The sequence below is a fragment of the Trichechus manatus genome, unplaced genomic scaffold (assembly GCF_000243295.1).
Source record: "Trichechus manatus latirostris isolate Lorelei unplaced genomic scaffold, TriManLat1.0 scaffold00024, whole genome shotgun sequence".
NCBI lineage: Eukaryota > Metazoa > Chordata > Mammalia > Sirenia > Trichechidae > Trichechus > Trichechus manatus.
Window position 1 is genome coordinate 23263804 of NW_004443960.1, and position 26206 is coordinate 23290009.

Here is a 26206-nt window from a genome sequence, read left to right on the forward strand (position 1 = left end):
AGTTCCTGCTGCCCCAGGTGCCCTCTGGTGACCCGTCTTGGACTGCAGACAGGGCAGCTTCTGCATTACCTGCTAGCGCAGAGCCTAGAGGAGCAACTGACCTGCTTCTCCTGACTGGACCTGGCTGCTCCAATAGACAGACTGCTGCTAAGTCCCAAGGATACTCTAGGTTCTTTGAATTCCTCCGTGTTCATCAGGGACTTCTTCGGCCTGGGGAATGTGCTGTTAGCACTGCCCAGAGGGAGGTGGAAAACAGGTCAACAGAAGAGTTTTTCCTTACAGGGAAGGTCCCAGGATTGGAAAAACAGTTGGAAGAGGTGGCTGTTTATGTACCTCAGCACATTCTCCCTACCCCCTTTATTCTTCTCTCTTGTTCCTTGATTCCTCTGTACAGAGGGCTTTCTGTGGCCTGATCACTTCCTTGCTTCCTGATTGCCAACCTAGCTTTGCAATAAATAGTCCAGTATTTCTCCCACATGCCCACTGGCTTTCATTTCAGAAATGGACACTGCTGGAGAGGACGCAAAAGTTCAGGACTGGGCCTTGGCTGTCCAGAGTCTAGTTAAGCTTAGAGCTCAGCCTAGAGTCCAGTGCCAAAGTAGGTACTCAGACAGCAGTACTGTCCACAGCCTGTCTATCACTCAGCCAGACCCATCTTACAGCCCAGTCTGGAGCTCAGAGTCTAGTTTAGAGTATGGTTTTGATCTTAGAGTCACTTCCAGATCACAGACCTCAGGACCCTTCTCAAAGCTCAACCCAGAGTCCAGAGCCCCGTTTAGTGCCCAGGACTATCTAGAACATGGATCAGCTTATTTCAGTCCAGCCAAACACCACACTCACTTTGGGGATAGGTGGGGATGGGGACGGGGCAGAGCTGCAAGGATTTCCCAAGGAGGTAGACTTCTGAGAAAGGGGCACGATATAGGCCTGGGGTGATAGTGGCATGTGGATGGAAGATGGGAGTATAATGAATAAAGGATAAAAAAGACACATTTTAAACTTTGCAACCTACAAGTAGAGTGTGTATCTTCTCTGTAAGAATCTATAGGTTATTGATGGAAGATGATTGTTATAATACCATAAAGAAAACAAACAAACCTGTTGCTGTTGAGTCGATTCTGACTCATAGTGACCTTATAGGACAGAGTAGAACTGCGCTACAGTGTTTCCAAAGAGCAGCTGGTGGATTCAAACTGCCAACCTTTTGGTTAGCAGCTGAGCTCTTAATCACTGTGCCACCAGGGCTCTGACCATAAAGAAGTACTAGGGAAAAATAATTCTCAACAACAGCAAAAAACTCACCTACTTCTGCAAGATGACCAAAATGCTCACTTGAGTAAAAATGAAGAAAATGTTCTTTGGAGAAAATAAAAAATACAATAAGAGACTGCCCGTTGAGAAAATGGACACACTGTATACTCAAATACCCAAAACATTCTGGGAGAAAAAGAAAGTAACAAATAAGAATAACAACAATACATACACACCTACACACACATACAGGTAGTCTCCGACTCACGATGGGGTTCCGTTCTGATGACTCCATCATAAGTTGGTTCTGGCATAACTCCAATATCTCCTTTTTTAAAGTTTTCATTGTTATTGCTTTTTATTATCAGTATCTTTATAAATCTGATCACTGAACATCTGTGAGTGAACATCGGAGAATGATAACATTAGCAAATTATGAGCTGCAACACTGTATGTAGTACATATTACTAACAATAACACTTACAAAAAACCCCCCAAAACTGATGGTCATAAATGCAGTTCGTTGTAACTCGAATATGTTGTAAGTCAGGGAGTACTTGTGTGTGTGTGTGTGCGTGTGTGTGTGTGTGTATGAATAGATAGTTGTTGTTCTGTGCCGTTGAGTCTACTCCAACTCATAGAGACCCTATAAAACAGAGTAGAACTGCTCCATAAGGTTTCCTAGGCTGTAAATCTTTACAGGAGCAGACTGCCAGGTCTTTTCTCCCACAGAGTGGCTGGTGGGTTCGAACCACCAACCCTTCAGTTAGCAGCTGAGTGTTTAACCATTGTGCCCATTTTCTCTCTCTCTCTCTCTATATATATATATACACACATATATACATACACATATATATAACATATATATAATATTTATATACATGTAACATAGATCTATAACATTTATTGAGTATCTGCTATGTGAGGTACCAGGCACTGTGCTGAATGCTTTACATACGTTACCTTATTTAATTCTCACAACAATCCTACGAGGCAGTGTAGTGGGTTGAATAGTGTTCCTCCAAAGTTCATGTCCACTCAAACCTCAGAATCAGACCTTATTTGGAAATAGGGTTTTTGAAGATGTAATTAAGGTAAAGATTGAGATGAGATCATATGGAGGTGGGCCTAAGTGCAATGAGAGTGTCCCTATAAGAGAAAAGGATACCAGCCAGAGACACAGAGAAGAAGGACGTGCAAAGATGGAAGCAGATATTGGAGTTACCCAGCTATGAGTCAAAGAATGCCAGGAGCCACCAGAAGCTGGAAGAGGCAAAGAAGGATTTTCCCACAGAGCCTTCAGAGGGATCACAGCTCTACTGACACCTCGATTTCAGACTTCTGGTCCCATTACTGTAAGATAATACATTTTTGTTGTTTTAAGCCACCAAGTTTGTGATGATTTGTTACAGCAGCCCTAGAAACTACAGGTAGGTGCTTTTATTATTCTCATTTCCAGAGGAGTAAATGGAGGTTCCAAGACATGCAGTTACCCAAAGTCACAAGTTAGTAAATTAGTGGAGACAATATTTAAGATCAGGTATGGTTGACTACAAGGTCCATACTCTTTATTATTACACTTTACTGTTTCTGAAGAAGGTACAATATTGTATCTCTTTCATTGTCTCCTACCTGCCTCTTGGTCCCACATTAAGAGGGAGACAGAAAGACATGCATTATAACTCTTCTCACTCGTAACTTGCAATTAAATTTCAAGTCCTGGTCTTCATTTCGATTTCTAGACTATAAACTCTTGGGAGCAAGATCCATGCAAATTCACCTTTGTAACTCCACATTAGTGTCGACTGTTACAGTAGGGACTTGGTAAGTACTTGGTGACTGAATGAATGACATAGGCTCATCCCAATGACTCCCAAATTTATTCTGACCCTAGAGGTAGAAACCAAAATTGACCCAGATCACCTAAATAGACCCCCATCCACCTCCTGGTTTTTTAGTAACAAGGAGGTAACAGAATGTTAGGATGTCAGAGCTAGGAACTCTATTATAGCATTAAAATTAGTGGCTACAAGTTTGGATTCTGTGTAAGATGTGATTTTAAACCTCAAGACCATTCCTTTTTTGCTGTATGAGCTTAAAGTAGCTATTTTACTTCTTTCAACCTCAGCATCCTCGTCTGTAAAATGGAAATATTATCTCATAATATTTGTGACAATTAAATAACACAGTGCCTGTAAAGCCTTAGCATTGTGCCTCGTACATAGTTAACAGCACAACCTGTTAGCTCTTATGGATTTCTTGTTGTTTCTATTTAATCAAAGGGCTTGCAATTTGTGGGTATTAGAATCATAGCAAGAGGGTGGAGTTTTGGCAAGGAGTTTGTAAATGTATTTGGTATATATGTATTTACTCAGTCCACTACCCTCATAGAAGGATTCTTGGGCCTCTCAAGGTGAAATATATGTATTTACTCAGTCAACTACCCTCATAGAAGGATTCTTGGGCCTCTCAAGGTGAAATGGTTTGGAAACACTCATCCTGTCCAACCCCCAAAAGCTAGAAAGGCTAAATAATTTGACCATGACCACACAGTGATCTCGTGGAAGAGCTCAGTTAGAATCTAGGATTTTGGACTCAGTTTAGTGCTCCTTCTACTGCAACAGGCATGTGCTTCTCCTGACCCTCAGGGTACAAGTGCTAATTCGTTTATTCATTTTGGCAGAATTGGTTTGATTCTTCACATGCCATGCCATTGGGAATCCTAGTATTACAGTCGTACATCTCCCTCCTCACCAGATTGTCCAAGAATTCTGAGGGTTTAAGCAATTCAAAAAGGAGGTGTGCCAATCTTCTACTCTCATGTGGGGAAGAGTCACGTTAACTTTTTAGTTTGGACCTGCTGCTGCCGCCGTTCTCCTCCCTGCCACATGGTGTCGCTGTTGAGAGCTGGTCGTCACAGATGGTACATGCTATAGCTAAGTCCCACTTATGCAGATCTCTGTCCAGTCCATGGAGGTTTCTTGAAAGAGGGCATCTTTATTGACAATTCCACTTCTTCCATGCCAAGCGCAGCTACATGCTCCATGAGCTCTATGCTCATCTTCCCAAGCAACCTTTAAGTCCTTTCAGGTCCCTTCTCTCCTCTTCCTTGCCCCCAGGATAATTTCCCCCAATGACACTCTCCTCCAGAATCCTACTGCTTCAGAGTGCGTTTAGGTATTTGCCTCTCTTGGAACCCAAAGCCACTGTTCCTCCTCCAAGTCCCTGGGACCCATCATAGAGTTTGAAGGTTGTGACCAGCTATGTTTCTTTTAGTGCTTGCATTTACTCTCCCTGTCTTAGACAATAAAATCTAATTGCCTCAATTGGTTTACAGGAATTGAGAATTGGCCCTTAGAGATGTTTGTTTTCCCTTAGAGATTTAAAGTCTCTCGTCCAATTCCCAGACCTGAGTCAGTTCACTGACTAAATCCCCATAAAGAAATGGGAGGTCAGGTAACCTAGAAGAGCCCTGTTACAACACTGCACGTAAGTATCTTAGCTTTCTCCAAAAATACCTTAAGGGACTCTTAGTTACTGACTCTAAGCAGTTATAATTCTTGAGGACATTGAGTATTACTGTGGTCTGCTGAACAGAGTGGAGGCTTATGAAGCCCTAGTGACAAGTACACTGCCTGAAACCCACCTCATATTTAGGTGCACTGGCTCTCAAAACCCATCTAGTGGTTCTTCCTACAGTTCCTGAGAATACTGTTGGAAAATATATCCTCAGCAAGTGACAAAATCTCTACACTGACTCTATGACCCGAGTTGGAGGTGTTATGATAAGAAGGGCTAAGTAGAAGCCACTGGAAGTCTTCCTTTCTACCAAAATAGTAAGTCAAAAAGAACACTGTATCTTGGGGAAATTGTTGAGATTTGTTCCACCATAAAAGGCCTCAACCACGAAAACATGCACTATGTGCACCCAGGACTAACTCCACCTTAAAATCAGAGCCAACCATTACTTGGGACAATGGCGGTGATAACTATCAGAGAACTGCTGCACAGAAATAGCTGTGAACTTACAAAAAAAATCCGTTAGTTGTGAGAGACAGCAGTGAACTGGAATGAGATTGAAATATTTCTTAATTAGCTACATACTAGGATCAATTTTTATTAACCTCTTGGATTTCTTTTCCCTAAACAGAAAGACATCTTCAAATTACGGCAGAAACCAATGGGAGTCATTTATTTCAGACATTTATTTCACATACAAGTTTTCAAGAAGACATCTAAGTCAACGTTAATACAAAACAAATGAGACATACATTTATACTTGGTCTTGGAATGCATTCAGAGAGGGGCAAAGGTTTAGACCTACACAAGTTACCCAGTCTTTTTCCATCTGGGGTTTCCCCAGCTCCCTCACAGTTCTGTCACTGGGCACCAGACCTCACAAAATAAGCTTTCTTCACTGAAGCTACCTGCAATTGGCTATTGAGGTGTCTTGGGAGCTGCCTGCTGTTGAACATGAAAGATTCATCTGTTCTACTTACTCCCGGACTGACTTTGCTGTCACTGCATTCCTCTTCTAAAGCATGAGATTGGTTCAGTATGGCCCGGATGCTGCATGCAAAGGTGAGCCAGGCCAGATACCATGGTCTTATAACCTCTTCCTCATCTATACTATGTATCCATAGCCTCATGAAATATTACAGCCTGAGCAGTCTTGACAATCCAGTTCAATTTATCTTTGGAAGAGGAACTAAGGCCCAGAGAGAGGCTATGATTTGTCAAACACCACTCAGTAAAAGTGGAAGTGACAAGGCTAGAATCTGTCTCTCTTGGCTTCTGGTCTAATGTTCATTTCACCATAGCAGGCTGCCCTGAGCTGTTTATGTGTGAAATTTTCCTTTTTTTAAAAAAAACTAAGGTTTCCTCCTAGATGAATGAATTAGGTTGTAACTGTAATAAAATCACTGGTAAGAATTGGAGGTATGGTGGGAGTAACAAAGCAAGCCTAGGCAGGAAATACAAACCTGGTTTCCAAAGTGCTTTGGGTAAGTCAGGATATAAAATGTCTATTTGTCTATATCTCTTCAAAAATAGGATTTGAGACAATTTCTAAAGAAATAAGATAAAATTAAGTAAATAAAGGTTTTAGGTAGTTGGTTGAGGTGGGCTGTAAGTTTTGTTGAGCTTTCCAGCAGTCAGGACACAGAACAGCAGTAAGTTATAAAAAAATCACAGTGTTTGTAAGATAAAAACTTTTTTTTTTTTTAAAGAAACGGAGCTTTCCCTGGTACTGAGATCTAGGAGTGGGGAGCGGGGAACAAACAAACAACAAAAAACCTTTTTTAAAGGATCCTCATAAAGGTAATGTCATGTGATATACCAAAAAAAACCCCAAACCTCTTGCTGCTGAGTCAGTTCCAACTCATGGTGACTCCACGTGTTTCAGAGTAGAACTGTGCTCCATAGGGTTTTCAGCGGTTATAGGGTCATTATGAGCCCTAGTTGACTCAACCGCAATGGGTTTAATCTTACAGAAGCACCTATGGGTGGCTTTGAATTGCTAAACTTTCAGTAAGTAGTCAAGCACAAGCTGTTTGTGCCACCCAGGGACCTTCTGTGATATAAAAGACACTTTAATCAGATAATATGATAATTCATTTTGACTGCAGGGAGACACATAGCTTTGGTCTAAGAAGGTGAGTAAAAACTTTTACTTCTTCTAAACAGAGACAAACATCATTAAGTCAATTTAATACATGTTCAAACAGCCCATTTACAATTAGGAATATAAATGTTTGCTGTTGTTAGGTGCCGTCGAATCAGTTCCGACTCGTAGCAACCCTACGTACAACAGAATGAACCACTGCCCAGTCCTGCTCCATCCTCACAATCATTACTATGTTTGAGCCCATTATTGCAGCCACTGTGTCAATCCATCTCATTGAGGGTCTTCCTCTTTCTTACTGACTCTCTACTTTATCAAGAATGATGTCCTTCTCCAGGGACTGGTCTCTCCTGGTAACATGTCCGAAGTATGTAAGACTAAGTCTCACCATCCTCCCTTCTAAGGAGCATTCTGGCTATACTTCCTCCAAGACAGGTTTGTTCGTTCTTGTGGAAGTCCATGGTATATTCAATATTCTTTGCCAACACCATAATTCAAAGGCATCAATTCTTACTCGGTCTTCCTTACTCATTGTTCAGCTTTCACACGCATATGAGGTGACTGAAAATACCATGGCTTGGGTCAGGTACACCTTAGTCCTCAAAGGGACATATTTGCTTTTTTATGTTTTTTGTAGCAGATTTGCCCAATGCAATCATACATCATTTTATTTCTTGACTGCTGCTTCCATGGGCATTGATTGTGGATCTAAGCAAAATGAAATCCTTGACAACTTCAAGAAATGTCAAGAAATGTGGAAGACAGGAATACAAACAGGGAACCCAAATTCCACCTCAGCTTGATCCTAGTCATATAAGAGTCAAATAGAATGCTGGTTTCATTGGGGATGGAACAGATCTCAAACCTTTCCTGTCACTGGGGAAGTATGAGAGACAGGTACACAAACCAATTTTAGGCAATTCAGAGAAATTCGTTTGCAAGTGAAGGTGATTTTCTTATGACTGATTTACTGACTTTCTGTAACTGACATGGATATAACTGGCATTACCTTTTACTGCAATTACTTCTTCTATAGATGGTTATGTTCCTTGAGTACAGGCACTATGTCCTCTTTTTCATTTCTGTATTACTGAATACATTGTACCTAGAACACAGCCTTACATATAGTAGTGCTTAATAAATATTTATGGAGAATGACATCATGCTAGATTACCTAAGAGGAGGAAGACCCTCAACGAGACGGACTGACACAGTGGCTGCAACAATGGCCTCAAAACACCACAACAATTGTGAGGATGGTGCAGGCCCGGGCAGTATTTCGTTCTGTTGTACATGGGGTTGCTATGAGTCAGAACTGACTCAATGGCAGCTAACAACAACATGAATAAATCATCGACTTTTGTGAACCATGTTTCCATATATTTAACAATCCTGTGTACATATTACTAAGTGATGATTTCTATTAACGTACATCTTCTCTAGAGCTGGAATTCCAGAACATCTACACAATATAAGCACAAGCCCACAGGCACCACACACATCGTACTGTGCTAGGTACACTACCAACCTGAAACGGCACTTACTATTGGAGTCTATAATTCAGATACATAGAGGAAATCAACCTACTCGGACATGAGCAATCACAACATTCCCAACAAACATAAATCAGAAACATTTATCAATATTTACCTGAGTCACCTGCATTCCAACAGGCCACACCCTATTCTGGCACCGTAAGTTGGATTTCTTTCCACAATGCCCACCCTCGTTGGTACTATGCTGAACAGGTTTATAAAGATTGAAACCTACTCAAAAGAGATACAATATCTCCAGATGTCTTCAAGTAAGAAAGCATCTGACAAAGGAAGATCAAGAGAACAATCTACACATAGCCCTGACTCTGGTTATCTTTCTACTAAACTTATGGTTTTTCTCTCCCCAAAGCAAAGCCACTCTAGGTTACCTATTCAAGGCATAAATGCCACTGGCCTCAGGAGGACCAGATTCCTGGGTTTCATCTGTAACGTACATAAAGGAATTAACTATATTCCCATCTGAACCCTTCAGTATTTACTGGGCTAGTACCATGGGGTTATCAAAGAGATTTTCAGACAAACAGGTAAATGAGGAAACCAAAAACAGTGTTCTGGACTGGAAGTTTCTGGAAGTATTTCCACTTCCATGCAATGAGCTATAGAGTTATATAAATTACTCAGTGCTCTACAGTTAGGTTTAAGACCGTCTGAACAGGAACTAGAAGGCTCAAAAACAGAGACTAGTATATTTAACAGCCTGCCCTGGAGGTGTGGGTCTGGACTGAAGTAGGCCTAAAGTAGGCCTAAGGAGTCCAACTGGTCTTAGAAATATTAGATGAAATATTAGATGTTTCAGGTCTCTACCTCCCTTCCTCCTCTCCTCCCTAATCTCAGAAACATTACTATATAATATTACACTGGTATGAGGTAGAAGGCATAAAATACACCATTAAAATACACCAACTTATCAGTCATGTTTTAGATAAGAACCACAAAAGATACAGGGTAGAACTGGAACATGTATGCAATTCTACTTTATCTTGGTGAGACACACCATGTGCATGCATCCTATTCAATCTGAGAAGGGCACGATAGTTCAGAAGAGTCAGATAAAAGCACCCAAAACAATTAAGAGGTAAGTGTAGGACTTATAAAAGGAACTGGGATTACTTAAAGCATAGAAAAAAAGCAGCCAAGGGGATTTAAACCCTTAGGTACTGGAAAGGTTAGTATATGAAGGATGATGGTGATCAGTTGCTTCTCATCTCTAAGGAGGGCAAGGCATTAGTAACATGATCTCAATGACAGTACAGGGATTCTACCTTAGCTATCTGGATCAACTTTCTGTCACAGAAAAGGTACAATGCAGCAGATTTATGAAGAAAGCTATAAAATCTTCAATCTCCTTTTGTGGACATCTTCAAAACCAAGATGAACCTGGCAGAGTTCTGATCAGACTCATGAAAGCTCTACCCAAACATGAAACTCTTGTGATCAAGTTGCACCCAGGATATCATGTAGTAGATCATAAAAAATACTTTCAGCATTTTCTATCTCCTTGGAAATAATTCTTACACTGAAGAATCTTGAATGTTGCTGGAATTAGCAATCCAATGGCAGTGGCCTCAACATAGTGAAGAGAATTTCATTCTGAACTCAGACTATATGTCTTCTCCACTTTATTAAAGGAGAAGTGGAGACACATAGAAGAACAGACTGATGAAGTTAGAGGCAGAGGTGAGAAAAGGATCCAAGTCTCTAGTTTATTTATATTCTCAAGCTTATCTTGGGAATTACACCTTAGAGCTAAGAAACAATTGCTTCCAATAGTGAGATTAGGGTAAAATGGCTAAAGGGACATTTAGGAAGTGAAGAGATCATCATCAAAAAGTTTTCCTGAACTCATCAATCTTTCCCTTATGTGTGTTCTCTGGGGAATACACAGATGACAGGTATGGCAGCTTTTCTCGCATGTGAACTTCCCGGTGTTTGGTAAGAACAGAACTCTTACTGAAACGTTTACCACAATGGGCACATCCATAGGGCTTCTCTCCAGTGTGTGTTCGCTGATGTTCTCGAAATCTTGTACAGTTATTGAAACTTTTTTCACAATCTACACATTTGTAGGGATTCTCACCAGTGTGGACTCTCCGGTGGGTGCTGAAATGAGAACTGTTGGTAAAACTTTTCCCACACTCCCCACACTGATAAGGCTTCTCACCTGTGTGGGTTCTCTGATGTATAATAAGACTTGAGCTTTGACTGAAGCATTTTCCACATTCTCCACATCTGTAGGGTTTTTCTCCCGTGTGAATTCTCTGGTGGGCACCAAAATTTGAGGAGTCATTAAAGCTTTTCCCACAGTCAAGACATTTAAAAGGTTTTTCTCCTGTGTGGATTCTTTGGTGTCTAATTAGGCTCCTGCTTCTACCAAAGCACTTCCCACAGACACTGCATTTATATGGATTTTCCTTCTGGTGGGTCATCCGGCACATAAGACGAGCACTCCTGCCAAAGCTTTCTCCATATTTGAGAAGTCTGTAGGGTTTCCTCCCCATGAAAGGCCTCTGATGCATTACAGCTTTCCCTAAATCTCTAGGCTGGGACACCAGCTTTCCCTGTCTAATTTCTTGAAGGTTTTCCCATTGTCTTCCTGAGATGTGTTCGCTTTTGTGATATCTACCTGGATCAGTATTTTCGGAAACAATCCTTTTAGACTTTTCTATTAATGCCCTATGCTGTTCCATGTCCTTATATATTGCCTGTCTTGGATCCTCCTTGATGCTATTTCCAATTTCAAAATCTGAAAAAACAAAAAGACAATAAAAATTTCACACAATCCCTGTATTAACATCAAACAATTAACATGGCCTGTAAGACTCCATAGGTCCCTGGGTTGTACAAATGGTCTGTGCTCAACTACTAACCTAAAGGTTGGCAGTTTGAACCAACCCAGTGGCACTGTGGAAGAAAGGACTGGCAATCTGCTTCTGTAAAGATTACAGCCTAGAAAATCCTATGGAACAGTTCTATTCTGTAACACTTGGAGTTGCCATGAGTTGGAATCGACTCAATTGTAATGGGTTTGGTTTTTTTTGGTCTACAAGGCTCCATATGCTATGGTCCCTATCTACTTCACTGGCCTCAGATCCTGTGACTCTTCCCTGATTCATTATGCTCTATTTTCTTCCAGTTCTATGAACAGGGCAACCTCTTTTTAGTAACACCCAGTACAGAGTAGGCCTTCAGAAATGTTTTCTGAATTAAATTATAATCCAAGTCATTATCCCCATCCACATCCTGATTACATGAGAACAACTTAGCTTATCTCCCTGCAGTTACACTTGAATTCATCCTGTTTTCATCATTTCACATCCATACTAAATTGAATTATAACAGTGTTTAGAGTAGATTCTAACCAAGCCCAAATGGACCACTAAGTTCATCAATATCTAATCACTTCCTACTCAAAAGTATTTCTTTCTTTTCCTCAAATGTTTCTGTCACTTTCTGTGTCTGGCTGTGTCACACATAGACCGCACTCATTCAAATTGTAATTCTCACTGTTCCTTAAAATTGGAATTATCTTCTCCTCACTCTTCCATCTAAATCTCACAAACACTATAAGGTACATCTTGGATCCTATCTTTTCCATTAAGTTTTCAGAACAGAGCACACTAAATACTGAAGAGACAAAGGCTTTGGAATCAGACAGCTCTGGTTCTGATCCCATCGTGGTCACTTATTAACTGTGTGATTTCTGAATTAACTTTTTATTATGGAAAATTCAAACATGTAGAAAAGTAGCGAAAATAGTATGTACAATGAACTTCCATGAAGCACTTACTCAGCTTTAACAATGATTCACTCTTGTTTCTTCTTTATTCCTACACACTCTCTGCACTCTCTACCCAGCCTATTTTGAAGCAAATTTCAGACATTCTGTTATTTCATCCATAAATATTATACAAGTTGCATGACTTCAGCCCAATCCAAAATTTGTCTGATTTCCCAACTCGTGCTCTAAGGCATTTTCCTATATACTGCCTTGTTTATACTGCCATTTTCAACACTTTCCTTCCACATATTCAGCTGAAACTGCTGACATCTCTCACTCCCACATGCAGTGACTGTGGCATGCATTGGGGGAAGCGGGACAGCCATTTAGCAATCTATTAACTTAAGGAAAAAGCTCTAACAATGATGTCTTTTCATTTAGCAGTAGTTCTTTTGAAGCATTCTGACTGGATCCAACATTGTTATGGGATTTGGAGGAAGTCACAGCCTACGCATTGGCTCAGCTAGAGCCTGATGACTTGGCTAATTTGATGACAGGTCTCGGGCTCACCTGAAAAACAAGACTCACAGGAGATGGTACCAAAGGACTTTGTTTCCTTAGAGGCACAGCGTGTTTATCTACTGCCAGACATGTTGGTATGGGGAAAGTATTCGAGAATAACCAGAGTTGTCTAATCAGGGTTAAGACTTAATAATTTCTGCTTTCATACTAAAAAATCCGTATAAACACTATCAGAGTGCATATGTATGGGCTTCCTTCTCTAATGTACCTGGACATAACTTTCTCTTGCTAGGCCTTGGTCCACAATCAATCCAGTCGAACTAGACCCATTTGCTCCAAGAAATAAGTCCTGAACTACATCACATATTCAAACGTAAACTGAGGGCTTAATACAGTGCTGTAGAAAGACCCCTGTCTTCCAGGAACTCACCATCTACTGGGAGATCTTAGGACATACAAAAGGTTCAGTGCCATAAGACAGAGAAAGACAAAGTATCATGGGAGTTGAAAGATAATCTGGACATGTAAATATGCCAAGGACATTCAGGGTGGAGGGAACAACATGAGTTAAGGTTTAAATGTGAGAAATCTTAAAGCATGTGTAGGAAATAGCATGTAGCTTTGTTTTGAATAAGCATAGAGTGTGGGGAAAAAATAATAATGGGTAAGGCTGGAAGGATAAGATGAGACCAGATTAAAGATGGCTGTGAAATTTTAATACAAATTTGGATGGGGAAAACTGGTTTGGAGACTCTTACGATAGTTTAGGCAAAAGATAAACACTGAGCTAGGATAGTGGCTATGTAACTAAAGAGGGGACAGAGAGAAGCAATAGTCTGTAACAGTTGACAAAACATGCCATCTGCCTGGATGTAAATGATGAGAGAGGAGGTATCAAAAATACCTCTAAGGTTTTAAGTCTGGATGAGCAGTGGGGGGACACAGTTAAGAGCCACAATGTGGGAAGAAAGATAGTGATTTTAGTTTTGAACACTTTAAGTCTGAGCTGCTGGTAGGACATCCATTTGGTGCTACTGGCAGTCAGTAGAAATGATGCAGGTGGAACTCAGGGCCAAAATAAAGTGTCTTTCTTATTTCTCTATCCTTTTTCTCAATGTGTATCACATGTAACTGTGAGATAGTCCTGTTTTGAGCTTATGGACACATCTCTTCCATCTACCTTTTTTCCTTATGTATAAATTCCAAGTCCCCCTCTCTCCTGCCCAGTATTCCCACAAGATACAGGAAACTGTCTGACCTATACACACAAAAGCTGACACTGAGGTCCCAAAGACCATAACACCAGAATATAAACTCCTTACTTGAATGGAAGCACCATGAGAACAGGGATTTCGTTTCATTCACTGCTGAATCCCCTGGTCCTCAAATAGTGCCTGGCAGTCAAATATTTGTTGAACGAATGAACAGTCATAAGCAGTGTGCCAGATCTACTAATTTTTCAGTAAATCACATTTGCTTCTGTTTTAGACTAAAACCTTTTAATGAGCCTTACCACTTGGGCTTTGCAGCCCGCCTGTAGATCCCAGGAATTCTGGCTCTTGTACAGTTTCCTCCTGACTCATTCTCTCACTGCCAGAATCTTCTACTATTGCCTCCTGTGAAGTCTCCTCAGGTTCCCAGCCTGTAGGTTCCTGGTGCTCAGTCTCAACATCCTCTCTTTCTTGCCTTGAGGGTGATGGGACTTCTTCTAGGGTGTTGCTGGAAGCGGCAGATACCCGTGAGTTAATCAGGGCATCCATCTCTTTGTAGAAAGCACAGGACTCTAGCACATGGCCATTTTTCACTTTGCGGTAGCTCTTCTGTAGGCTTTTGAACTTGGTCCGGCACTGTTCAGGTGTACGGAGGAAGCCACACTCTCGCAGCTGTTCAGCCACGGCCCCATACAATTTGCTCTTCCGATGACACGCTTGAAGTGCTTCATAAAACCGAGTCTCACGGAGGATATCAAGAAAAGTCTTGGTTTCCTCATAGCCCCAGTGCACACCTGACATTCAAGGGCAAAGTTCAAAGATATAAAAAAAGGAGTCTGTAGCCTCTATACTATATACATTACAAAATGTAACAGGTAAGAAAAAAAAAATCACATTCACTGTAGCAAGAAGAACTATGAAATGTCTAGGAATAAGCTTAACAAGAAATGAGAAGGTCTATATAAAAAATCTGTATTTTATTGAAGGACATAAAAGAGCTTAAAAAAATAGAGAGATGCTATGTTTATGGATAGGAAGATCCCAGTCGTCGATATTAATTCTCAAGTGAATCTATAAAATAAAAAATCCCAGTAGGATTTTTAAGTTGAAACTGATAAGCTGAACTTAAAAGTTTACATGGAAGAGTAAAAGTGTAGAACAGTCCCCAAATATGCCATTCCTATGGTAATTAACTAAAGGATCTAGTGGTCTAGAAGTGTCCTTTCGAAAATAGTTAAGAATACTGGACTGGGACACCCAATAAGAACTTTTCCTCCCAAAGTTCCTATCATTTCTTTGATCAGTTTTCCTTGAAGAGGAGAAATATGTCCAGAGCAATTTTTGTTGCCATTGATTCCACTACTTTGAGAGATGAAATGATCTGCAAGACAAGCAGATATTCTGTTCTTATAACAGAATAAAGCTTTTCAGGACACACCTGAATACAGTTTGTTAAACAGGCTTTTTGTGCGTTTTGTAATCTGCAGTAGGAAAAGTCATTTCTATCCTCTCACTGGGTAGTCTTTTCCAGTCCTATCACTGTATCTCATACCTGAGGTCATCCCAAGAGCCTCATCCTCATGTCTATGGATTTCCAGATTGCATCTTTTTCATCAGAACTGTTTCTTTTGAGCAGGTATTGTCCTGAGTATGCTCCCAGCTCTCTTTTCCTGATTTATTTTTCCATTCTATCTAAGAACCTATCATTTTTTCATAAGCTAAACTAGAAAAACATTACTAGTAACGGTGATACCAGGCAATGTTTTTAGCATTTGCAACATGCCTTCACCTGTATTTTCCCACTTAACACTAACAACAACCCTGTGGGGGAATTTTTAGTCTTATTTTACAGATGAGAAAATTGAGGCTTAAAGCGGTTATATGATGTGTCTACTGTCACACAGTATTAACTAGCAGTCTCTGTGTTCTTATAGTTGAGATGTATCTCTTGTAAGAAACATAGATTTTTATGTCTGACAATCTTTTTTAAGTTTATAATTAATGATACATTCGGATTTACATTTACCATCTTGCTATTAGCTTTTCATTTAACCCATTTATTTCATGTTCCTTTTTTTCTCCTGGTCTTCTTTTAATCATAAATTTTTATTATTTCATTTTTCACTGTTTTAACTTGTTTGTTACACATTAGTTTGATTATCCTAGAGAATGTAACCTTGCATTCCTAACTTACTACAATATAATGCAACTGATTGGTTTATACCAATTCCCAGATAATGCTAGACCCTTAGAACCCTTTAACTCCATTTATGTTCTTTCCAGAAGGCCCCAAGTACTCCAGATCCATGCTGAGCTCTAAACTGAAAAATAAACAAACAAACAAAAAAAAAACCCACCACAGCCACTCAGTCTGTTATTCATACTGCACTGCAGGGCAACAACAAACAGCCGTGAGTACTTTAGTTACGTGCCCATATTATAGTGATAAGTGGCAAGAGTGCTTGATGGCACTCCCCAGGTTTGGTCACTTCTTATCTATCCCTTTTTCCATAAGAAGTGGAACTTCATACCAGAAAAAAAAAGCACAAATCTTACCACTTAGGTTTTGAAACAAAACAGGGGTACCACGAATTTCAGATTTCCGGATTAATTCAATGCCCATTTCATCACCGTCTGATTCTTCTGCCATTTCTTCCTCTTCCACCAAACGAATCTGTTCTTTATTACTGATAACAATTCTCTTTAGTCTGGGGACAGATATCATCTCCTTTGGCTTATCAGAGGATGAAGCATAGGCTGTGGGATTCAACAAAGCATCCATGTCCTCAAAGAAGGCACAGGGTTCGAGAATGTGGCCATTTCTCACTTTTCGATAGTTCTTCTGGAGACTTTTGAACTTGGTCCGACACTGTTCTGGTGTTCGGAGGAAGCCACATTCCCGCAACCATTCAGCCACAGCACCATATACCTGGCTGTTTCGGGGACAAGCCTGAAGCGTTTCATAGAAGCGGGACTCTCTGAGAATCGCAAGAAAAGTCTTGGTTTCCTCATAGCTCCAATGTACACCTGCTATTTTTTCATCTTCTAAACCCCACTGTTGTTGCTCTCGCCACAGTTTTCCTGCACTTCTTGTAGGGATCTGAACAGCCTGAACTGACTTTTCCTTGATATAGTTGCTTCGGAGGGTATTCCTCTTATTAGAGGAATGAAGACCTATAGTCCGTGGCTCCTTTCTTTGCTCCAACTGGGCTATCTTGCTAGTAGTAGACACTGAACCTCCTACAGTAAGAGAAACACATTTCATGCTAGACATAGGGGTCATTACTGCATGCCACAATCTTCTGCTGAGCCTGCTCTCCTGGACTACTTACTCACACCTATCCTTTAAAGGTCCTGTCCAATTCACCTCTCTCCTAAAGCCTTCACCATGATAGTGCACACTGTTGTTACTCTTACATGACTTCTGACAACTCAGACTATTATTTTACTTTCCATGTATGTACCACTTACTTCCCTAGCTAGTCTAGAAAGCCTTTGAGGGTAAGAACCATATACTATTTTATTACCTTTGATTTTCTCTCAGTACCTAACATAGTGTTAGGTTCAGGGCATGCTCCTAATCAATATTTATTTATAAAATAAAGTGTGCCTGCATCTGCTCCCTATACCTCCCCATCCTCTGCCCACAGATACACACACACACCGATATACTACGGATATAAGAGATAAGAAATCAAGAATTCTTGGAGATATTTTGGCAAGATAACAGAAGAGACGTAGAGAACACAGAAGCAAATTGAGAGTTTGTTCATTTACAATACTGTAGTGATCAACATGTCTTAAATTTGAATCCTAGCTTCACTACTTAGTTTACTTTTTGACCAAAGGAAGTTTCTTAACCTCTCTGAGCCTTAGTTTCCTGGGGGATAATACCATGTACTCAAAGAGATGCTGGGAAGATTAAATAATCATCTGTAAAATGTCCAATGCTCAATAGGTATGTAACAAAATTAGTTTTCTTCCCCAGACAACATACACAGAAGCTTCACGGAATTCTCCTAGAGAAGCAGCATCAAATAAAACCCATTCTGAAAGAACCCTGGGGATGGAGATTTGTTCTTTATTTTTATGTGAGAGAAATAGGTATGCAGACAATGGGGAGGCAGGCTCAAACATCTATAAGGACTAAGGAGACAATGTAAATTAGTGAGGAGGCTGGAGTGGGAATGCGGGCAGTTCAGCATGAGCCCTTTACTCAGCTCTGGCCAACTACTGCTAGGTGGGAATGTGGCCCATGGTATCTGACTTTAGATGTTTCAATAGATACCGGAAATCCAGATTTATAAACTAATTTTAAATTAAAACACTGTGCAGGCCAAAATAGGTGTGCAGGCAGGCCAGATTCAGCCCATGAGCCATTAGTTTGCAATCTAAGATGAAAGATAAGAAAGGCGTCTCTCGGCCTATGTCTTCTTGTACGTGAGATGAAGGGGCTGCGCTAAATCTGAATTCTCAAAGCATAGTCCCTAGCCAACTAGTGGCAGAGTTTCCTAAGAACTCTAATTCAGTAATTTACTAGGTTTGGATATGTGATCCAAGAGTCTAATGTGTACATAGATGGGCAGATGGTTGGAATGTGTGCTGTTTTGGGGAAGAGTGCTTGTTATTGGTGCATCATCAATGTCACCTTAAGTTGGTCATTTCTTCCATTGCTTTAATTCCTTTCTAATTACAAACAACTGTTGGTTTATCTTTAATCTATTCAGCTTGATGCAGTCCATTTTATAACCTCTGTATATTAGTGTCTACACATAGCACTGTCCAATAAAATTTTCTGCGATGATGGAAATGTTCTATAGTTGTGCTCTCCAATACAGCTATTAAGTACTTAAAATGTAGCTACTCTCACTGAGGAACTGAATTTTTAATTTTAGTTAATCTAATAAATTTAAATATCTACATGTACCTAGGAGCCTTGGTGGTGCAGCGGTGAAGAACTCCGGCTTCTAACCAAAAGGTCGGCAGTTTGAATTCACTAGACACTCCTTAATGGGTCCTACGGGGTCACTATGAGTTGGAATCGACTCGATGGCAAGGGGTTTGGTTTGGTTTTTGGACACGTAGCTAGTGGCTACCCTATTTGACAGTACAGGTCTACAGTATCTATGGTATTTACAGTGTATACAGTATATAATAGTGTAGTATATTATCTATAGTGTATATCTACAGTGTGTACAGGCCTATAATGTAATTTATAAGTAGAAATGACTTGTAGCTCACATATGAATTATACTTATTCCTACTACTAAAGCAGATGTAGACATAATCCTCCAAAAATTTGCTTTTAGAGACTGACATTTAAGTGGCTTGTACTACCTATAAATTCATGCTATTTAATTAATTTACAACATGCTACCAAGGTTATTGTATTTAAATTATTTTTTTTCTTCTGTTTATAAAATTTACATTTATCTAACATTTACCAGGCACCCACCATGTGTCAGGCACCATGGCAAGTGTTGGGGTTACTACAGTTAAACAAAAACAAACCCTAAAAAGACCTTGCAGCTTAACGGAGATTTTAGTCTAGTGGCTGTGTGTAAGTTTATATTCTTAAATAATATAACTATGACAGTCATATATAACACCCTCCGTTTTTTAAATCACTAAATTACATATATCTATGTGTATATATATACATATTTTTTATTGGAAAGAGGGATGAGTGAAGTCAGAGAAGATTAATAAGCAATTACACTAGACAACCCATAAACGTTCTTTAAGTGCTAACACTTATAACTAACTATTTTATCATCAGTAGAAATGAACATATTAGAAATCTTCTAAGCTTTGATTTGAAAAGAGAAAGAATCCTTACCCAAGGAGACCATGTTTCCGACACTCTCCTTCCTGATCTCCTGGTAGAGGTCTCTGTGAGCAGGAATCTTATGCACGTTCTCTTTGTAGGAGAAACCCCTTGCTGTGTGGATATCTTTCACTGGTCCCTGTAACAACACTAATACCGATGACTACCAAGATAACTCCATGGATCTTCTAAGGATGAATGATTATGGGTTAAACACAGAAGGGCCCTAAGGAGGAGTTGAGATCAGGAACCAAGTGTATGTTATGTCCAAATGAAGCAGAGGATACTATAAAGAATCGTAAGAGAGATGATTCAGCAAGGAGCCCCACTGCTCATAAGGCTAGGTCCAATCTTTTCTGGAAAAAAAAAAGGGGAGGAAGTACTTCCTTGGAGGAAGTACAAATGTTTGAGAAGTGTGAAGGCACAGGATATCAATGTCACTGAACACTCTAGGAAGGCCAGAGATAACAGTTACAATTTACCTGGGATCCAACAGAAAGACGTGTGGTTGTCACTTCCTGGTCTCTGGTGTTCCATTCATCAGCACGGGCAGGAACCCAGGGAGAAAGCTGAGCTGTTAGAAGAGAAAGACATAATTAGTGTCCTGGACTCTGGCCCTTTCATTCATGCTGCTTCTTCTCTTAAGAAATGAGCATGTGGTAACAACCAACAAATATAAATCAATCATTTTCTCAGTGCATTCAGAATAATGCCTAAACCACGGTACCCCAAGCCAGGGCTCACAAACTCAAATGCTTTCAGGAGTAAGCAAGCAAAGTGCATGATGAAAGGGGCCAGGGAGGGACTGTGGAGAACTTGAGATTGCATGTCCCATTGAAGGGCACAGCCAATGCTCGCTCCAGCTGATCCTACAATGTGAGACTATGGCCCAAGTATAGCCAGAGCTTCTAATTTTTCAGGAGAAGCCAGAAATCTGGACTTCTATGTGAAATCTCAAAATCTTAAACTCTGCAAACTGAACAAATTAAAAAAACAAAAACTCTTTATAGGCGAAACAAAACAAGTGTGACTTGGCATATGGGTTATCAGTTTGTGATCTGTAGTGTAAGTAAATAACCTATGAATGAATATCACCCTAAAGGGTTTAATATACATAGTACTGGACACTACAGGCAAACGCCCCTCTCAGAGTGGAAGGAAGGCAACCTGGGTGGTGCAAACGGGTAAGCGCTCGACTACTAACTGAAAGGTTGGTGGTTCAAACCTACCCAGAGGCACCTCAGAAGTAATGCTTGGCACCACTTCTGAAAGGTCACAACCTTGAAAACCCTATGGAACAGTTCCACTTTGCACACATGGGGTCATCATGAGTCGGAATCGACTTGATGGCAACTAACAACAACGAGAAGGGTGGAAGGAAGGTAGATAAACTTATATATAATGCAATACACGGTCTAACTTCTATCCTGGAACTCACTATCTGGGAAAAACTTCAAAAATAAATTTCACTTGTAACTAAGAACTCAAAAGCTTGCTCCACGACTTTCCACAAAAGCAAACTGAAGTGCTGCTTTGCATATATGCCTGAAATAGTGGTTCTTCCTTGAGGACGAATTCACCTGTCTGAGCTATCTTATCCTCCCCACCCCCAGGAAATACCTCGACAGAACAAACTTTTCCACTTTAGGAATTTCTTATCACCCTGGATGGTAAAACCCAGAAACACCACAATAGGTATTTATCAGACGAAGTTTATCAGCTAAAGTATCTGAGGGCATCTAATCCATGTGAATATGACAGCTTTAACGCTCATGAACATACACTGGATAATTGAGACACCATTAATATTTGCAGTGAACTCTACCATAATATGATTTGGTGCAGGGTAAATAGGTGAGGTATAGTAGTAGTGAATCTTGCTCCTCAGTGAGAGGTTGTATAAGTTTGAGGTTTAAAAGCAACTGTGCCATCACAGAAGAAAGGAGATTAATATTTACTGAGCACTATTATAGGAGCCCTGGTGGTGCAGTGGTTAAGTGTTCGGCTGCCAACAGAAAGGTCAGTGGTTCAAACTAACCAGCTGCTCCCTGGGAGAAAGATGTAGCAGTCTGCTCCTGTGAAGATTTATAGCCTTGCAAACCCATGGGGCAGTTCTACTCTGTCCTATAGGGTTGCTATGAGTCAGAATTGACTCGACAGCTATGGGTTTGGGTTTTTTTGGCATTACGCATGGGCCCTTTTTCAGGGCCTCATTCAATCTACACTAACAACACTTTTATAGATGAGAAAATGGAAACTTTGAGAAGTTAAGTAACCTAACCAAAGCCACACAAATAAAAAATGGCAGAGCTCGGTTTGAACCCAGGTTTGTCTACATCCAAACTCTAATCTCTTACCCTTTACACATTAATGCCTCTTTTTATATAACTTGCCCAAGATCACATAGCTAGATAGTGGCAGAGACAGGATATAAACCTGTTTTTTGACTGAAGGTCTCATGATCTTCCCATTCCTCTAAGTCTGATATCATACCTTGGGGACAAAGAGATCACTATGGACTGGCATGGACAGGGTGTTTATTTCCTTGTATCTGACTTGCTTCATTACTGTCTAGGGAAGCTATGAACATTAGTGGTCCTTTCTTTATGAAGTCTTATTGTTTGTCCCTCTCATAGGCTACTTCTGTGATGCCTCAACTTGTGAGTCAACTTTTGAAAATACATGTATTGTTTCCCTTTCCAACAGTTTCCCAAGTTGTTTATAGTCACCCAAGAACATCACATGACAAGACTAAAAAATACAAGCTGACTGAACAAGAGAGATCTGTAAAAAACACTACTCGACAAGACTTCAAGGCCAGCCTGCACAATCTAAGTTTTCCCATCTTTAAGATCTCTTTTTCTTATGTTGCACATTTCCCAGCTCTTGGAGCTAAAGAAGTCTTTCTCTGCAAATACTCAATCTATTTTCAAATACGTATTGAAAGCATCCTACTCTAAGCAAGTCACATTGTTAGGGATGCAAAATAAATTTGCTGTGGTCTCTGCCCCAGGCATGCTCTGAGTTCTTACCCTTTTTGGGAAAGGGCCGATGCTCTCTTCTACGGTTCAGCTGTTCCTGGCATCCTGAGTGGAGGCCTCCAGGTTCCTCCAGGGACACCACCCTGGGCTGGGTCTCCACTTGTTCTGGCTGAAAGTCTGCCACCTCCCATGTTGCTCCAAGTGAAGACTGATTCTCTGAGTGCACAGGACTGCTGACCTAGGAAATAAGTCCGATACCATAACGGAAAGACAGAAAAAAAGAGGTCGAGATCAGGGCCAAATTCCCCCAAGAAAGATATCAAAGAAAAGTAGAAGATGTGAGAAAGAATGAGGGCACTGGGTTAACAGCACTGTCCAGAGGTTTGGGGAGAAGAAGAGAGTACTCTTTACTAATAGAGAAGAAATCTATAATATAGAGAAAATCTGTCAGGAGTGAAAAACAGAACCTCTTTCGTATTAGAATAGACATCATTTGAGCCCCCACATCTATTAGGTCCACAGAAAAGTAAAAGTCATCAGAATATCAATATACTCATTAGTGAACTGAAAATTTATAAATTAATTCCCACTTAAGACATCTAGTATCCATCCCTGACCAACAAACACAGCAATCTGCTCATAGATCTTTACACAATGCCAAATCCTGTGCAAGGTGAAACTGCAAATCTTGCAAATGATGCAAGATTCCATAACGCTAATGAAGGGATGTTAAAAAAACAACAAGAGCATACAAAGCCCTTGACAAATGAGGGCCTGGCCGTTAAACCAGAGAAGAGTGACCAGGATGGTGACATTGACAGACACTTCAGAAGCCACAGACTAGAATCTTAAAGGATTCCAGATGGTCCTGGGATAACTGATAAAGGCCTTGTTGTTTTTTTGAAGGAGAGAGGAAGGCAAAAAACAGCCCTCTTTAGGATCAAGCTGCAAAAGTCAAACCCAGGGAAACAACTAACTGTACTTCCTCTCATATAATTTTGTCAGAAACATGTCAAGGATTTAAAATACACGTATAAATATTTCGTTTTGTTTGCAAGATAATGTTTCAGCCAAACCACTTATTTTTTTCCCTCTATTTGTGATATTTTGGTCCCCATTTTAAGTGGATTCACTTTAAACCCGTCGCCGTCCAGTCGATTCTGACTCCTAGCGACCCTTTAGGACAGAGTAGAACTGCCCCATGGGGTTTCCAAGGAGCGGCGGCTGGTGGATGCAAACTGTCGACCTTTTGGTTAGCAGCCGAGCTCTTTAACCACCGCGCCACCAGGGCTCCGGATTCACTTTAAGTTTCTTTTATTACAACCATTTATCATTCCATAACGAGCAATTCCTGGAATGCTTCCTGCCCACCTGCTTTTCCCACTCCCTTCTTTGCAAACACAATCATTTGGAAAATCCTCTCTCACCTGCTGTCTTAGTCTTCCAGTCTCTTTCTCCAAATGCACTACCAGGGCCACTGCCTCCTCTCCACTTTCCGGACACTGCTTCTGTGCCCACGCCTGAATCTTCTCCGGTAAAATGGTGAGAAACTGCTCAATCACCAGCAGCTCAAGGATCTGCTCCTTGGAACGAATTTCTGGCTTCAGCCACCGGCAGCAAAGTTCCCAGAGTTTACTGAAAGCCTCATGAGGTCCGGTCACATCCTCATAACAGAACCGTCTGAAGCATTTGCGAAAGGTCTCAGACTCGGAGCTATCTGATCCTTCCGTAATGGACTCCGATGCCCACTCGGGGTCCTTTTCCATCTTCATTATTAGGCACCCCGCAACCTCCAGGGGCGCGTCGATCTGAGGGTTCAGCGCTGCAGCCATGCTCCAATCACGGGTTCAACCTCGCGTCTTGCTGCAAGTAGGGGCCCAAGTAAGCTTCCAAGAGCTCCCTGCTTAATGTTCTTGGAAGAGTGGGAAGGCAGGGCGGTAAAAACGGCACTGTCAGCAGAAACCAGGTACTCCCGGCTGATTAATGAAATCTATTCTACGCCCTTGAAAAGGGGACTGTGTACCCTAAGGCCCAAAAACCCGACCTCTTCTGCAGACAGGATGTGTCCCCGCAATGTGGTTTTCCAGAATGCATCCCCTTTGTAATGCAATCTCTGAAATAGCGAGGACCGAGAACTGGGAGAAAATAAGGGAGACTGAGAAAAGGAGGGGCGGGGGCAGACAGCCTGGCTGGGAGGGGGGGGTGTCAGCTACCCCGGGTTTGGGCTCCGGGAGGTGAAACCCTGGGTAGGTGGGGTCGGATGGTCAGGCCCCGCCCGGCCAAGGGTTCGAATCTTGGGTCACGGTGGTGCGCCCAGGGTGCTGCGGGTGTCCGGTGGCGGCCAGCGGTGTCGAAGACTGGTGCCGGGCTCTTGAGGGCCCACGGAGGCCCAGGCCGTCCACGGCAAGCCTCTGCACGCTGGAGAAAGGCGCGAAGCAGTCTGCCCTTGAGGGCACAGGAGCCGCAGGACGAAGACAGGCCTTGAACCGAGCAGCTGCCACCTCCTCCCACTCGGCCTCGTCCGGTCGATCCGCAGAGTGCGCGGGGGGCGCTGGGAGCCGCGGCAACGCATGCGCCCTCCGCGTCCGCGCGCCAAGGGGTTGAAAAGGAGGCTTCCTCACAGGCGAGGGGCTCGAGGGAGGTGGGGCTGCGCGGTGGACTCTCGCGAGAGCGCGCAGCGAAGTGACTTGCCGCTGAGGGACTTAGGATGTGGAGGGACGCGGGAATAACTTCCTTGGGGCGGAGGGACACCGCGGGAGGCAAGTAGACATTTAACCAGAGATGTTGGAACAATACCAGAAAGGAGGGGGTGGGAGTTGTTCCTCAGCCGAGGAATCTGGGAAGCGGTGGCTTCTGAGGCGGAGGTGCACTACTAGAGAGGAAGCGCCAAGTACTATCTGTAGCGGAAGAAGGACGCGAGGAGTAGGGACTCCTTTGCGGAGGGACAAGGCGGAGGGACTGTGTTGGCGTCTCTTTGGCAGGCTAGCGGGACCCACCGCTAAGCGTTCTTCCCTCTCGGAGGGACCCGGGGCCGAGCGGCGGGGACTGTGAATGGCCCTATCCCGTCGCCGAGGAGCAGCGCAAAGACTTTTTCGCTTTGGGGGGTTCACATTTTCCACGGACTTTGGGGAGGGTGGTGTGACCAAATACAGTGAGAGGGCGATCTCTGGTCCAGAGTTCATCCGAGCAGACCCTTCTGCCTCCCAAGTGCCCCGGGGAGTGCTATCCAGGTCTTCAAGCCCCGTAAAACTAGGTGCTGGCTTGCTCGGAACTATGCCCTTATTCATTCATTCAGCCACTGTTTATTGAGCACCTACTAAGTATGCGAGACACTGTTTGTAGGCGCCTGGCGTACATCAATGAACAAAACAAAAATCCCTGTTCTAGGTGGCAGATACCCGTTGCTGTCGAGTCGATTCCGACTCACAGCGACCGTGTAGGACGGTAGAACTGCCCCATAGAGTTTCCAAGGAGCGGCTGGTGGATTGGAACTGCTAACCTTTTTGTTAGCAGCTGA

General features: G+C 41.8%; 1 protein-coding gene across 1 annotated transcript; it reads right to left on the minus strand.

The window, feature by feature from the left end:
• Nucleotides 1-10253: 10253 nt before the first annotated feature.
• On the minus strand, nt 10254-24690 carry ZKSCAN2 (zinc finger with KRAB and SCAN domains 2). Its single transcript, XM_023728331.1, has 8 exons — nt 24117-24690; nt 22741-22927; nt 20191-20282; nt 19721-19847; nt 16413-17121; nt 15620-15702; nt 14184-14675; nt 10254-11173 (listed from the first exon to the last, which is right to left on the minus strand). Exons 1-8 carry the CDS (start codon nt 24519-24521, stop codon nt 10254-10256), a joined length of 3015 nt encoding a protein of 1004 aa, XP_023584099.1. The 5' UTR covers nt 24522-24690.
• Between the last annotated feature and the right edge of the window lie 1516 nt (nt 24691-26206).

Excerpts from the sequence above, each read along its gene's own strand:
- ZKSCAN2 (XM_023728331.1), bottom strand. The coding sequence starts at position 24,521 with ATGGCTGCAGCGCTGAACCCTCAGATCGACGCGCCCCTGGAGGTTGCG. Across the intron at positions 22,928-24,116 it reads CTGGAAGACTAAGACAGCAG|GTCAGCAGTCCTGTGCACTC; the intron begins GTGAGAGAGGAT and ends CTTATTTCCTAG. Across the intron at positions 15,703-16,412 it reads ATTTGTGCTTTTTTTTTCTG|GGTTGTTGTTAGTGTTAAGT; the intron begins GTATGAAGTTCC and ends ATTCCCCCACAG.